Source organism: Haliotis rubra, unplaced genomic scaffold (genome assembly GCF_003918875.1).
Source record: "Haliotis rubra isolate DU_JTF1 unplaced genomic scaffold, ASM391887v1 Scf88, whole genome shotgun sequence".
NCBI lineage: Eukaryota > Metazoa > Mollusca > Gastropoda > Lepetellida > Haliotidae > Haliotis > Haliotis rubra.
Window position 1 is genome coordinate 2,083,941 of NW_025767612.1, and position 14,831 is coordinate 2,098,771.

At 41.4% G+C, this 14,831-nt stretch overlaps 1 protein-coding gene across 1 annotated transcript; it reads right to left on the reverse strand.

The window, feature by feature from the left end:
* Positions 1-250: 250 nt before the first annotated feature.
* Positions 251-14,828, reverse strand: LOC124263370 (sentrin-specific protease 6-like). The gene is given in 15 exon segments (XM_046697983.1): positions 251-1,058; positions 1,060-1,098; positions 1,771-1,918; positions 2,176-2,244; positions 2,748-2,830; positions 3,502-3,597; positions 4,280-4,412; positions 4,676-4,768; positions 5,517-5,645; positions 7,305-7,421; positions 9,595-9,937; positions 10,819-11,004; positions 11,684-11,879; positions 12,821-13,065; positions 14,511-14,828. Coding segments are annotated over 15 exon segments (2,160 nt in total). The 5' UTR covers positions 14,695-14,828; the 3' UTR covers positions 251-959.
* Positions 14,829-14,831: the final 3 nt, after the last annotated feature.

Consider the following 14,831-nt stretch of genomic DNA (forward strand, 5'->3'; position numbering starts at 1 on the left):
TCTATGAAGTTATTGTTATCCATAAACTGCAAAATACGGTTATAGCAAACTGAAAGGGACAACTAATTTCAGTTTGCTATAACTTACTTAGTTCTACGCATTTCAACTAAAACATACTTCATGTGGCTGGTACAAGAAAATCAATTTGTTATAGGTATCAGTTTGTTATATAAGCGTGTTCATAATGAACATCGTATACTGTATATAAGAACCAGCTTATGGAGGTATAACAAAAAATAGTGAGGCCAAATCATTATTAGCTCTGCTTGTTTTTAATGTATATGACAGTTACATGGGACAACCCAAGCATGTTATCTCAATGGAAGCAAACATGTACACATAAAGATGTTTTGAAAACACAGAAACATCATGATGCACGTAACTACGGCAACAACACAAAGCAGCATACAACGCTAGCAAACACATTCTGAGAGGAATATTTCCACTGGAAGGTAAATACTGTACTCATTTGATAACGCCCTTTTTTCATTTATCCTCATTGATTAAAAACAAACAAAACAAAGTCAATCCGAATCCCATAGCAAGAATCGAACAGGTCATCTTGGTATATTATGATACAAATCTCTCACACTGTAGTTTCTTGTCAATGTCTACTCCATCTTCCACAGGTACATCCTTCAGCCGTTGAACTGACCGTCATTCACACAATCCCATACACACGAGCGCCTGCTGGTATGATAGACACCAGCCCAGGCCCAGAATGCAATCACTATCCATGGAAAGGTATTTGGTCATCATTGGTTCGATCATCACACAAAAGAATTTTTTCTTTTCTTTGGACGGGTGACCACTTTTATTATTGGCGGCTGCATTATCTGGGCCAGGATTGGCCGACCGTGTGTAGCCCGCACTCACACTTCCTGTCGATCACAAGGGGCAGATAACTCTGCAGCACTTTCAGGTTATGGTTTCTCGTTTGTGTGTCATATCACAGATCATCAGCTAGCCCCCTCCTCCTCTTTTTTCTTCAATTCCAAAATCAAATCACGGATTTCATCTCTTTTTTTCAACACTATTTCATCCTTGAACCAGTTTTTTTAAACTTTTCATGGGCAATGAGAAGTCCATGATTGGATCCTGAAAAAGGAATAATTACAAATGATTTAATGGTCATTCATAACTATCATTAAATAGTCACGCAAATCCACAAATATTATCAACTGCACATCGTTCTGTTTCATTAACTGTATGGCTGAAACAATGCCTAAGGGATGTTACATGTTAACTCACTTAACCCACCCATTATTTGTGCTCTGTTGTCACCAGGAACTTTGGCCATATCATTGGCTCTCAAAAGCCAGGAATTAAATACTGTAATCTTGGAGTGCCCATGACTGATATAAGGTGAAACATCGAATGCAATCAGGGCGCTATGATATTCAACAAACGAAATCACTGAGGCTGATCTAATCCATATACTCACATCACACACAAATAGAGACTGTTTGTTTGTTTGTTTGTCGTTTAACACTGCACTTAGCAATATTCCAGCATTATGGCAGCAGTCTGGAGCACCTGGACCAAAGAATCCAGTGGTCAACATCATGAGCATCGATCTACGCAACTGGGATACGATGACATGTGTCAACCAAGTCAGTGAGCCTGATCACCAGACCCTGTTAGTCGCCTCTTACGACTAGCATGGTTGCTGAAGACCATTCTAACCCAGATCTTCACGGTTCCAAAAAAGGCTGCCACAGACATATTCTAACCCAGAATCCCTAATGTTATTTCTATAAAGGACCTGACCTTGAAGAAACTCTCGACATACTGCAGGAGGTAGACACCACAATCAGAGTAGTTGGTCTGTTGAGGCACTTTGACGAACCCTCCCTTCAACTTGTCCTTCACTTGCCGCTTGTCTTTCTTCTTTGTATCCCACTCCACCTGTAGGTAGCTGGAAGAAAACCATCTCAAATATTAGTAAACTAAACTGGGGAACTGCACCAGTGAAATCTGCCATTAAACTGATGCAGAGGAAAACCAACTAAAACATTAGCAAACTAAACTGAGCAATGGATGACAATATTTTAGACACTGAATCTTATAATCGTCTCTCCCATATTTTCAGTCAGGAGGGAAAACAATCCCTGAAAGCCTATGAAAGTATATATCTCATTTAAACTGACAAGAGAATCTTTGTAAAAGACTTACTCTTTTAAAATGCGCACGATAGCACTCCTTGAAGGTCCAGCCAAGGAATCATAAATTAGCACACATGCTCTGAAAAACATAAAAACAGAATCACTCAAGCCTTTACATTTAAAGACATGTTTCACACTGTAAAATAGGATCACTCTGTTGAGCACAGGGCAAGGTAAGATGGACTCAAGTCATTCATATTGATCACACTGATTACACATTCAGTTATTCATGGTCCACTTAATGGCACTTCTCTACATAATGATACTGTTTTGTAATACTAAATAATACACACAAAACATTGCTATTTAACAAACTTTTGTCTCAACAGTACACTGGTGAGTACACAAGTCTCTCCGACAAACTGGAAAGTGTCAGGTAATTACTGTATTGCCAAATTGTATTACTTCTAAGAAAGCAAGATTTGTCTTTTGGAAAATATTCTACACTTGTTGGGTGTTAATATACACTGAAAAGCCTATGGAAGTATCACTACTTCCCCTTATTTAGACAGTATCTAGTGATGTGACAGTTAGTTGTACTGATTGTAGTACATCTTGATCATTGTTACCATGGTTACTTACTGTTTGACTCCAAGACTGTACTCTTTAGTTTCATCTCCGTTGTTCAACACTTCACTGGGATCTAATGAAGTTCCCCGGATCTCCTTCAACACAGCAACATGCACCATGAACCTCTGTGTGACTAAAGCGACCTGTCAAATAACTGCTGGAAAAGCTTTTCCAATCAAACAAATCGTGAGAAAGCTTTCCTATGAAACAAATCCTGAAAAAGCCTTTACTATCAACAATTCGTGAGAAAGCTCTTCCTATCAATCAAATCCTGAGAAAGTTTTCCCTAACATACAAATTCTGTGAGATTTTTCCTATCAAACAAATCCTGAAAAAGCCTTTACTATCAAACAAATACTAAGAAAGCTTTCCCTATCAACCAAATCCAGAGAAAGCTTTCCCTATCAACCAAATCCAGAGAAAGCTTTCAATATCAAACAAATCCTGAGAAAGCTTTCCCTATCAACCAAATCCAGAGAGAGCTTTCAATATCAAACAAATCCGGAGAAAGCTTTCCATATCATTTGTTTCCTAGTTCTTAGATGCTGTATTAAGCAATATTCCAGCTGTATTATGATGTAGGAAGCAAACAAATCTGGACCAGAAGAACCAGTGATTGTTATCATCATGATAATGAGCAACAATTCGTCCCTTTAGAGTGCATTGACTCAACCAAGTCTTCAAACCTGATCAGTTGATACAACAAGACACCACATACAACTCGCACAGGTTGTATGGGTCCTAACAGTCTGTTTGGAGGCAGTACCTTGTTTGGACTGGTGTTGACGGAGGTTTGGCCATCATCTGCATCCATACTTGTTTCCTCTTTCTGTTCCCCCTCCTCAGGCTCCTCCCCCTCCTCCTGCAACAGTCAGTGTCACACTTATTGAAACAATGAAGACTTGTTTGATGTTGCCATCAGCAATATTCAAGCTGTTATAGCACAACACCACCATACACCACACATAATCCACCTCGAAGACCACCTTACTGAGGTCCTATAACATGATCCAAATTATTAAGATCCTCTGACATGACCCACCTTTTACTGAAGCCTTTTGATTTGATGTATTTTCATGGAATCCTCTGAAATGACCCCACTTACGCAAGCCCTTTCATGTGACCCCACTTAAACAAGCCCTTTGACATGACCCACCTCATGCAGGCCCTTTGGCATGACCCATCTAATGCAGGCCCTTTGACATGACCCACCTAATACAGGCTCTTTGACATGACCCACCTAATACAGGCTCTTTGACGTGATCCACCTTATGCAGGCCCTTTGACGTGACCCCACTTATGCATGCCCTTTGACATGACCCACCTTATGCATGCCCGTTGACATGACCCACCTTATGCAGGCCCTTTGACCTGACCCACGTTATGCAGGCCCTTTGACGTGACCCACGTTATGCAGGCCCTTTGACAGGACCCACCTAATGCAGGCCCTTTGACGTGATCCATCTAATGCAGGCCCTTTGACGTGACCCACCTTATGCAGGCCCTTTGACGTGACCAAGCTGAGATCCTCTGACAAGACCCACCTTATTGAGTTCCTCTGAAGCCTCTTCAGTGTTGGGACTCGGGGTTTCTGGATCCGGGGTGCGGGGAATGTACGGAATATGTTCCTCCTCATTCATGTTGGGGAAACAGATGATTGCAAGGAACCAATGAGAACTGAAATACAGATATGTGAATGATGGAGAATGTTTGGAACTCTAACTGGAAACCTGCACTAACAAGATGCTAAAATCACTAACAGCAATGTTCGGGCACAAATTCAAATACACAGTCACCAAACACACTGAACTCCTTTTAGTTCATTACTTTTTTCTGGTGAAGAGTGTCTTTTAACCACACTCCCCCTCACAATATTGCTTGCAATCATGATCATATAGGTATCTTTAACAACCTGACTGAATATAAGCAGATGCACATACTGTTCATTAATTGGCACAATGATGAAGTCCTTCTCGAACAGATCAACATGGCGAGTCCAGGTTTTCACTCGGGTGTGTCGCCGTATCATTGCCCTGTACAAAACACAACCAGATTTCTGTCAGATACCAGGAAGTGGAAAACCATATTTCCTACATAATGTTTGTTTGTTTATTGCTTATCACCATAGCAATATTCCAGATGTACGACATCAACCAGTACATAACTGAGTCTCGACCAGACACCTCAGAAACTGATACGTTGGACAACAATTCACTGTGCCAACAATTCAGGGTATGATCCAAAAAGTCACAGAGCTACCTAAAACATTTGGTTATCCCTTATGACCAGCCTTCTATTCTAGCGCAGAATTACCATATGGCTCCTAGTTTAAGACACATGTGTGGGGTAAGGTTTCAAAATAAGGAAATGGCATGTAGTACTTTCTAATTTCCTTCAGACCCATGACAGAAAGGAGCTGTCAGATCTATCAGTTTCACTAGGAGCAGGAGACTGACTACACAGCAATCAAAACCAATATCGGTATGGCATCGTACTGCTTGCTCTAGCTCAGTAGAGATCTAGGTTATAACTGTTCTCCAACAAACCCTGCTTGTCATATGAGGCCACTAATGGAATCCAAATTGCATATCCTGCAACGGGCTAATGGGCACAACACTGTATGCCCCGAGGAACAGGATTTTATCTTCCCAGTCTCCATAGTCCATACCAATCATTCTACATTCCCTGCCTAACTTGAATGAAAGTTTGAATTGAAAATCTTCAAAGCTGTAAATTGTTCCTGGACAGTCACAAAATGATTTAGTGATGAGGATAACTCACGGTAACTTGGCAACATCTTCTGGCATACTGTTGCGGGCCTGTTTCTGGGTGAGTCTCTTGTAGAAGAAGGAGCTGAATATGTGAGTCCTGCTTCGATCTTCCTCACTCAGCTTCTCAATGAATAAATACCTGAAATGATGCACCATCCACCTTACAGTAAGGCTGAATACAACAATGCACCAGTGAGATATTCAACACATGGCACATTTGTTTCTGGATCTCAAGAAGTGTTTTGTAATCTGCACATCAAACTGATCATGTTGAATGGATCTATCATGTTCACAAGTCATCATTCAAACTCATTTAACATTTGTATTATTTTAAGGTGGCCCCTTTCATTTTTGTTATAAAAAGCTCAAGCTTCTTCGGATGTATTCAACTTAAAATACATCCATGGATATGCTGGGATTCATAATTGAGTGGTCAGTCAGTGGTATTTGGCCCCTGTTGACATACAGATCTTGTTTAAAAGACTCCTTGCAACTATAGTATGACCAGAAATTATTGAGAATTTTAGGAATATGTTTAATTGGATTTTTAATATAAAAAACCTTGACCAGCTATCAAGTGCTTGGTTTCATTCAAGAGAGACAACTCTGTTAATCCTTTTTCATTAGTTTGTGAAGAGTTATCCCCCTTTGTTTACTTGCTAGCAGACGACATTTTCAGTGATCCTCAGTATGGATGATTTAGAGAAGAGGAAGTTGATTTTAGAGTATTATAACAAGGACATCAGATCAGCTAAAGTGATTTCAAGTAGGACAGGCATCCCTTTGTCCACTGTTTATTGTGTTTTGAAAAATATTGCAAATGGATATGGCATTGAGCACCAGGGAGGCGCAGGTAGGCCCAGAAAATTGACTGTCGGTGACAGGAGGCGGCTTGGTATTCTTGTTTCTAAAAACAAACGAAGGAGTTTAGAAAACTTAAGGCTGGATGTGATTGATAGAGGAACTGTGGATGTCTGTAAGGAGACAATTAGAACTGAACTGCATGCAATGGGTTGGCAAAAAAGTCGAGGAATTCCATCACCGATCATGAAACCTGAACAAAAGGAGCGAAGGTTGAACTGGTGCTTACAGCATAGTAATTTTTACTGGGACAATGTGATTTTCTCAGATGAAAGTTCTGTGTGGCTGTTTCCTAATACACTGAAATTCTGGACCAAACAAACTGAAAAACCTTTGTATCAGCGCCCAAAGTACAGACTGAAATTTAACGTGTGGGGTGGCATATCTGTGTTAGGGGCAACGCCCCTCTGTTTTTTTAAGGGAATATGAAGAGTGAGCGGTACACAGATATTCTCGAGGGACATTTACTTCCATCTGCTCACGACCAAAAAACATCGTTCAAAGCATTCACAGGCCTGGTTTCAGACCCAAAATATGACATTATAGATTGGCCAAGCTATAGCCTTGACCAAAATCCAATAGAATATGTTTGGGGACTTATGAAGGAAAGTGTCAATGAGAAAAATCTGACAAATATTGCTGAAATGAAAGAAGAGGTGGTCCGATATTGGGACAGCATGGACCAAGACTTTCTAACTTCTTTGATCAGTAGTATTCCCCGCCGCATTGAAGCCTGCATTGCTGCCCATGGTGACTTGGCAAAATACTAACTGTTCACCTGTCTTTGAATCTCGAGTTATGTTCTGCTAATATTCACATTTAATACGTGAGTAATGGGTGAAAAAAATATCAAAAATTACAATCACTAAATTCTCAGTAATTTCTGGTTGTACTGTATGTTCAGTTTTAGAACTTTTTTGTTACTTGCTTAACCTACTTGAGATAAAAGTCAATGATGACATCATTGAGGAACTCTCCCTCGTTGAGACAGTAGAGGTCTTCATTGGTGATTGTGATTCCACCTTTGGTTGGTGGAGGGGGATAGGTCAGCAATCTGGAAGTACCAGCAACAATGTTACACTTGCTGCACAACTACTGTTGGTATATAAGTGACATGGAGGTGTCAGCAACAATGTTACACTTGCTGCACAACTGTTGGTATGTAAGTGACATGGAGGTACCAGCAACAATGATACACTTGCTGCACACCTGTTGGGATATAAGTAACATGGAGGTACAAGCAACAATGTTAGACTTGCTGCACAACTACTGTTGGTATATACATGATATAAGTATCATGGAGGTGCCAGCAACAATGATACACTTGCTGCACAACTCCTGTTGGTATATAAGTATCATGGAGGTGTCAGCAACAATGTTACACTTGCTGCACAACTACTGTTGGTATAAAGCGACATGGAGGTACCAGCGACAATGTTACACTTGCCACACAACTACTGTTAGTATATAAGTGACATGGAGGTACCAGCAACAATGTTACACTTGCTGCACAACTACTGTTGGTATAAAAGCAACATGGAGGTACCAGCGACAATGTTACACTTGCCGCACAACTATTGTTGGTATAAAAGCAACACGGAGGTACCAGCGACAATGGAGTACCAACAACAATGTTACACTTGCTGCACAAATGTTGGTATAAAAGCAATATGGAGGTACCAACAACAATGTTACACTTGCTGCACAACTACTGTTGGTATACAGCGACATGGGAGTGCTAGCGGCAATGATACACTTGCTGCACAACTACTGTTTGTATAAAGCAACATGGAGGTACCAGCGACAATGTTACACTTGCCACACAACTACTGTTGGTATAAAGCAACATGGAGGTACCAGCAACAATGTTACACTTGCTGCACAACTACTGTTGATATAAAAGCAACATGGAGGTACCAGCGACAATGTTACACTTGCCGCACAACTATTATTGGTATAAAAGCAACATGGAGGTACCAGCGACAATGTTACATGGAGGTACCAACAACAATGTTACACTTGCTGCACAACTACTGTTGGTATAAAGCAACATGGAGGTACCAGCAACAATGTTACACTTGCTGCACAACTACTGTTGGTATAAAAGCAACATGGAGGTACCAGCGACAATGTTACACTTGCCGCACAACTATTGTTGGTATAAAAGTAACATGGAGGTACCAGCGACAATGTTACATGGAGGTACCAACAACAATGTTACACTTGCTGCACAACTACTGTTGGTATAAAAGCAACATGGAGGTACCAGCAACAAAGTTACACTTACTGCACAACTACTGTTGGTATACTGTTGAAAGCAACATGGAGGTACCAGCAACAATGTTACACTTGCTGCACAACTACTGTTGGTATACAGCGACATGGGATTGCTAGCGATAATGATACACTTGCCGCACAACTACTGTTGGTATAAAGCAGTATGGAGGTACCAGCGACAATGTTACATGGAGGTACCAACAACAATGTTACACTTGCTGCACAACTACTGTTGGTATAAAGCAACATGAAGATACCAGCAACAATGTTACACTTGCTGCACAACTACTGTTGGTATAAAAGCAACATGGAGGTACCAGCGACAATGTTACATGGAGGTACCAACAACAATGTTACACTTGCTGCACAACTACTGTTGGTATAAAGCAACATGGAGGTACCAGCAACAATGTTACACTTGCTGCACAACTACTGTTGGTATAAAAGCAACATGGAGGTACCAGCGACAATGTTACACTTGTCGCACAACTATTGTTGGTATAAAAGCAACATGGAGGTACCAGCAACAATGTTACACTTGCTGCACAACTACTGTTGGTATAAAAGCAACATGGAGGTACCAGCAACAATGTTACACTTGCAGCACAACTATTGCTGGTATAAAAGCAACATGGAGGTACCAGCAACAATGTTACACTTGCTGCACAACTACTGTTGGTATGTAAGTGTCATGAAGATACCAGCAACAATGTTACACTTGCTGCACAACTACTGCTGGTATGTAAGTAACATGGAGATACCAGCAACAGTATTACACCTCATGCACAACTACTGTTGGTGTAGAAGTGACATGGAAGTACTGCTCACATATTTTCTTAATTAAATCAGCTGTTCTATGTCAGCAAATAATATGAGTCAGGATAAGGAAAATTATTAAACATTAAACTATTGATTAAAATGAAATCTCCCATAGCCATGGATGTACTCACTTTTCTATTGGCCCGCTAAATCCAATCTTTGGTGGTGGTGAAGGTGACCTTGACCCTGCTGAGTTCTCCTTGTCCTCGTGTTTGGACGATTCTCCAGACATGGAGGCCATTGACTTCTCCTTCAGAGAAGACATGGCTTTATCACAGAGTTTAGATATCTTATCGTTTTTCTTGGGCGTGGTTTCCACAAGAAGCATGTTGGCTTTATCACTGCTGAGGTCCGTGAGGAGGGGAACCTTGCTTGCAGTCAGACGCTGATAGTGCTGAAACAATATGCGAATGTCCTGTCTCTCGCACTCCTCGATCTTGTTGATGATGATCACAATGTATTTCTGAGTTAGATCTGTGGAAAGACAGCATCAAAACAGTGAATGTTGTGTTGAGCAAAACTCAGAAATAACTGAAAAGCTTTCCCCACGTAATTAGTTATCCACCTCCATGTCAGAGTGCTCAGATCTGGCTCATTCACATCATAAATTCCTTATACACTGCTAGGAAGCAAGAAGCTGAAATTATTTTACAAGTCATTTGAGCTAACCTCATCTAAATCGAACAGGGTGGGCTGTTCTAATAAATCCATGACATGATGTTTTGTTTGTTTGTTGTTTAACGCCACAATTTTCCAGCTGTATGTCAACATTCTGTAAATAATTAAGTCTGAACTACACAATCCAGTGATCAACAGCATGAGCATCAATCTGAGCAATTGGGATACAATGACATGTGTTTGACCAAGTCAGCGAGCCTGACCACCCAATTCCGTTGGTGTCAAATACATCAACATGAGTAACAGAGTTGAAAACTCTCAAGCTTACAGAGGAGTTTTAAACTTTTCTTAAAGAGTGTTAAGAAAAATGGGTGAGATTCTGGGCCCTTATTCTCGAAACGTTCGTAGCCCTAAGAATTCTTATCTTTGATCTTAGCCAATGTGTTAAGAATGGGCTTAAGAAGTTCGTAGGGCTATGAACATTTCGAGAATAGCTAGCCAGATTACTAATAACTATTCTCTCAACTTTTAGTGATTAGCGACGATACACGATTGTGATTGTTTGCAGACCATTGTAATGGATTTTCATTGATCTTAACCTCAACCAAGCAATCACGCCTGAAGCAGTCAAAAATGTTTGGATGACAAACTGTGACAAAGCTTGAAACATGTATGGTTAGGAAGATGAATGCATAGCCAGATTGTTATTAGTGTTAACACAATAGAAATGCACAAACCTTCGCTGTCAGGAAAGTAGCCCTTCTGATTGGGCTCCTCCATGCTGAGTTCCTGTCGCAGCCTCTCGACGCACTCCTCGTAGGTGTGGAGGAACATTAGTGGCTGGGTCTGCTTCAAGATCGCCTGACAGGACTGTATTTCATCCACATTCACCTCGAACTGGAACTCTGTCTCGCGGTCATCACCTGCAGCAGACAAACTCTCATCAACTCTTGCAAAAAAAAAGGAATCTTGTGGCTAGACTGAGTGAGGGAAGTGGGATAGTTGTACACCAGTCAACAATATGAGGTGTAAGTTAGAAAGTGGGTTGTGGATCCTTTTGATCCTTGCTTTCGACTGTAACCTGTTGATTTGTTTTCAACACTATCACTGTCATTGCAACAACATGGACGCCTGACTTTTACTCCAAATTTCAAACACTATTCTAGTTCCACCAAGTTGCCCCTAATGGCCAACACCGGTTGCTAGGGACCAGTTCTAATTATGAATCCCCACGGGTGTCCACATTAGCTGCTTCTTATAACCAACATTAGTTGCTAGGGACCAGTCCTAACTCTGAATCCCCATAAGTTTCCAAATTAGCTGCCCCTTATGACCAACATCGGTTACTAGGGACCAGTTCTAACTCTGAATCCCCATGGGTGTCCATATTAGCTGCCCCTTATGACCAACATCGGTTGCTAGGGATCAGTTCTAACTCTGAATCCCCAAGGGTTTCCAAATTAGCTGCCCCTAATAACCAACATCCCAACATTACCCTATGGAACTAGAGCATGGGGTACTGGGCCAGTATTCTAGAAGAGTATTCCCCACTTTGGGCTGAGCATGGACAGATGGAATGTTTATGAGGTAAGTGGTACTCACAGATGACATGGAACTGGAATCCATCCCTGTTGATGGTGACATGCTCCAGTGGCGTGGACTTCATGCAGCCGATGCGGACACTCCTCACGTTCAGCTCCACCGAGATGTCTCGCTTCATCTTGCCGCCGGCAGTAGGCTGGGTCATCTGTCTTATCTTGGGCTTCCTGCCACGCTTCCTGCCAGGTACCTTGCCAGTCTGCAATGTCATTAGCTGCACTTGTGGGTGGACGTGTTAAAAAATGCATCGGCAATGTTTCAGACACCTATTTAAGAAAATACAGTTTGCTCTACCACCGTGTATAGTGTAATAAAGCACACTTTTGCCCTGATCTATTATAGTTAATGCATGAGGATGCTTGCATTTATGTGTCAATATGAACGTCGCATTTGTACATCCAGATGAAGCTGACTGGTCAAGCGACATTCCACGATTGCATTATGGGAATGAAAACATTGCGAACGTTACCGTTTTGTTGTAAATTTGTGAGTCAAACTGAGACATTTTATTTGTCGGAAAACATAAACGTAATGTTTCTACCCCTGATGTTAGCTGAGTGAAGCAACTACAAACCAAGAAACGGGATGCAACGGAGTAGTTTACTTGCGAGGCTGTATGAGGCGATGACAACTGACATGCATCGTGACGTCGGTTACATTGTGACGTCATGCAAAAGTGTTTGATTACGAGGGGGCAGACTAGAATGGCGCAGTGACGCCAATACATTGCGACGTAATGCAAAAAGTGTACATTATCGTCTGATAAAGTACTGTCGGCTGCTTTGATCTTTCACCGAAGCATCTTAGAATTAGTATTCATATTGAAGTGACTTACACATATTATACAGTTGGAAGCGTCAGTTTGCTATTATTTTCATACATCACAAAGTTCAAACCTTCCTGCCCAACATTTGTTAACAAAAGTTTCCATCTAAATGAAAGAGGTCGGTAAATAATCAAGCCTGGACCAGACAAACCTGTGATTCATATTATGAGTACTGATCCATGTAAACTGGATACAACAGTTGATCAAACAAGATACCATATTGTAATAATATTAATGAAGAATATTGGCATTTTGATGTATTTTGTACTCGGTAAATAGCAAAGCAAATTTTGATGACAGCATGAATGACATACAGCATCCTCCATCTTTTCCCGACGACTGGCTGGTCTTCCTGTGGAGTATTTGAAGGGGCTGGAACAAGGGCTGGTGTTGGGGCTATTGCTTCCACTGTTCTGATGGGGCGTGGTGCCTGGGGTGTAGGGCGGCGTTAGAGCCACAGCACGAGTCAGAGATTGGTCTTGGATGAGCGATGAGTTTGCAGCCATCATGGCTCTGGCAGAGGCATCTTCCTCATCGGATGATGAAATGGTCACTGTTTCTGGAATAGTGTGACCAAGGCATTATTCTCTGTTATGTCAGTCAAATGAGGGAGTAAGTGAATAAGCAACGCATGCAACAGTAGTTAAGTAATATTTAGGCATATCACTTTACATGAGAGGACTCTCCAAAGTAATAAAGGTCTCTGACCCGATGGTTGTACACCAGTCAACAAAATGAGGTGTTAGTTAGAATATGGGTTGTGGATCCTTATGATATTTGCTATTCACTGTAACAGTAAGTCAGTCATATTATGCAGAGGTGGAAATAACCCATTGCCCGAAGTCCGAGTCCAGTGTTTTTTTCTGTCGGGCAAGCAAATTTGTATATATATCACACTGTACCGGTGTCCAGTTGACTTTCCAACGTTAATTATGTTGTTTATTTAAAGAATCAACAAGAACACGGACGGTATAGTGGAAAAATTGTCAGGGCAAGTGATTTTACATGTGCCACTGTACCGGAGTACACTACCAATTTTATAAAGTTATTTCTACCCCTGTTATGGCATATCACCTTTACCTGACGTTTACCACTGTTATGAAACTAATGAGGACACGTATACTGCTGACAAGTCAAGACACATAATTGGTGCAAATCTTACATTTAAACCAACAATCATGTGTTTCCACCCAGCTCAGTGATGCAATAGTGATTGAGTGAGTTGAGTCTTTTAGACTAATATTCCAATATCTCAGTTGGGGACAACAGAAACAGGATTCACACTTTGAACCCACCCGGGTAATCGAACCCGAATCGAAGCCGACGCTTTAACCACTAGGCTACCCCACTGTAGATTTCATGACCAATTGTTATGCATGCCATGTCAGCGTGTGAGCTCTGAAGACTTAGCCTTCAGACATGTTCATGCCAGTGAACATGGTCAACCTATGACAATTTTCTACCATAAACAATCATATAGTGGGGAGTAACTTAGTTTTAATGCCACTTTGAACAGTGTTCCACATCACCACATAGCATCATCTTAGTGCACGACACCCATTTCATTACAGGTTAAGTTAGACAGCTTTCATCTGACAAGAGCATCGTTTATCAGATCGGGAAAGTGCAATCGGAAAGTGTTCGCTTACTCTGCAACCTCAAAATGGTTAACATGGTTAACAGCAGTTAGGGTGTATGACTAATTCTGTCTTAATTATCTCATCTCTCTTGCTTGAATGGTATAAAGTTTTCAAAGAGACTTTCCATAGCCTGTGGTATTTACTGTCCTACATCCTCAGCTTCAAGCATCAGGGTCAATAGTAAGTAATATCCATCTACGCAATTGGGAACCGATGACATGGGTCAACCAAGTCAGCGAGCCTGACCACCCGATCCCGTTAGTTGTCTCTTACCACAAGCATGGGTTACTGAAGATCAATTCGACCCCGGACACAATTCAGCACCATGCTGGAAACTGCTTCAAGCAATAGACAATGTTATTACCTGGCTCATGTACTCGAGACATCCGCTGAGCTCTTGGCGTTAGCCTGGCGTATGAACCGTACGTGTTGTTCACTCCCCTGCACATTGAAGTCCACCGGGGACGAACACTTCCGAGTGTTCCCCACATGATAGGGTGGGTGCTTTTTAACATATGGTTTGCTTTGTTCATTGAGTCGGGCTCCATAGAAGGACTTCTTGTCTATAGTCTTGCCGCCATCTTGGTGCTTCTTCATGATCTTGACATCTGTGGGCAGCTTCCTGTGGCATCGCTCACACTTCTCTATGTCCCCACTGGTGTAGCCGCAGAACTTGCAGACTGCA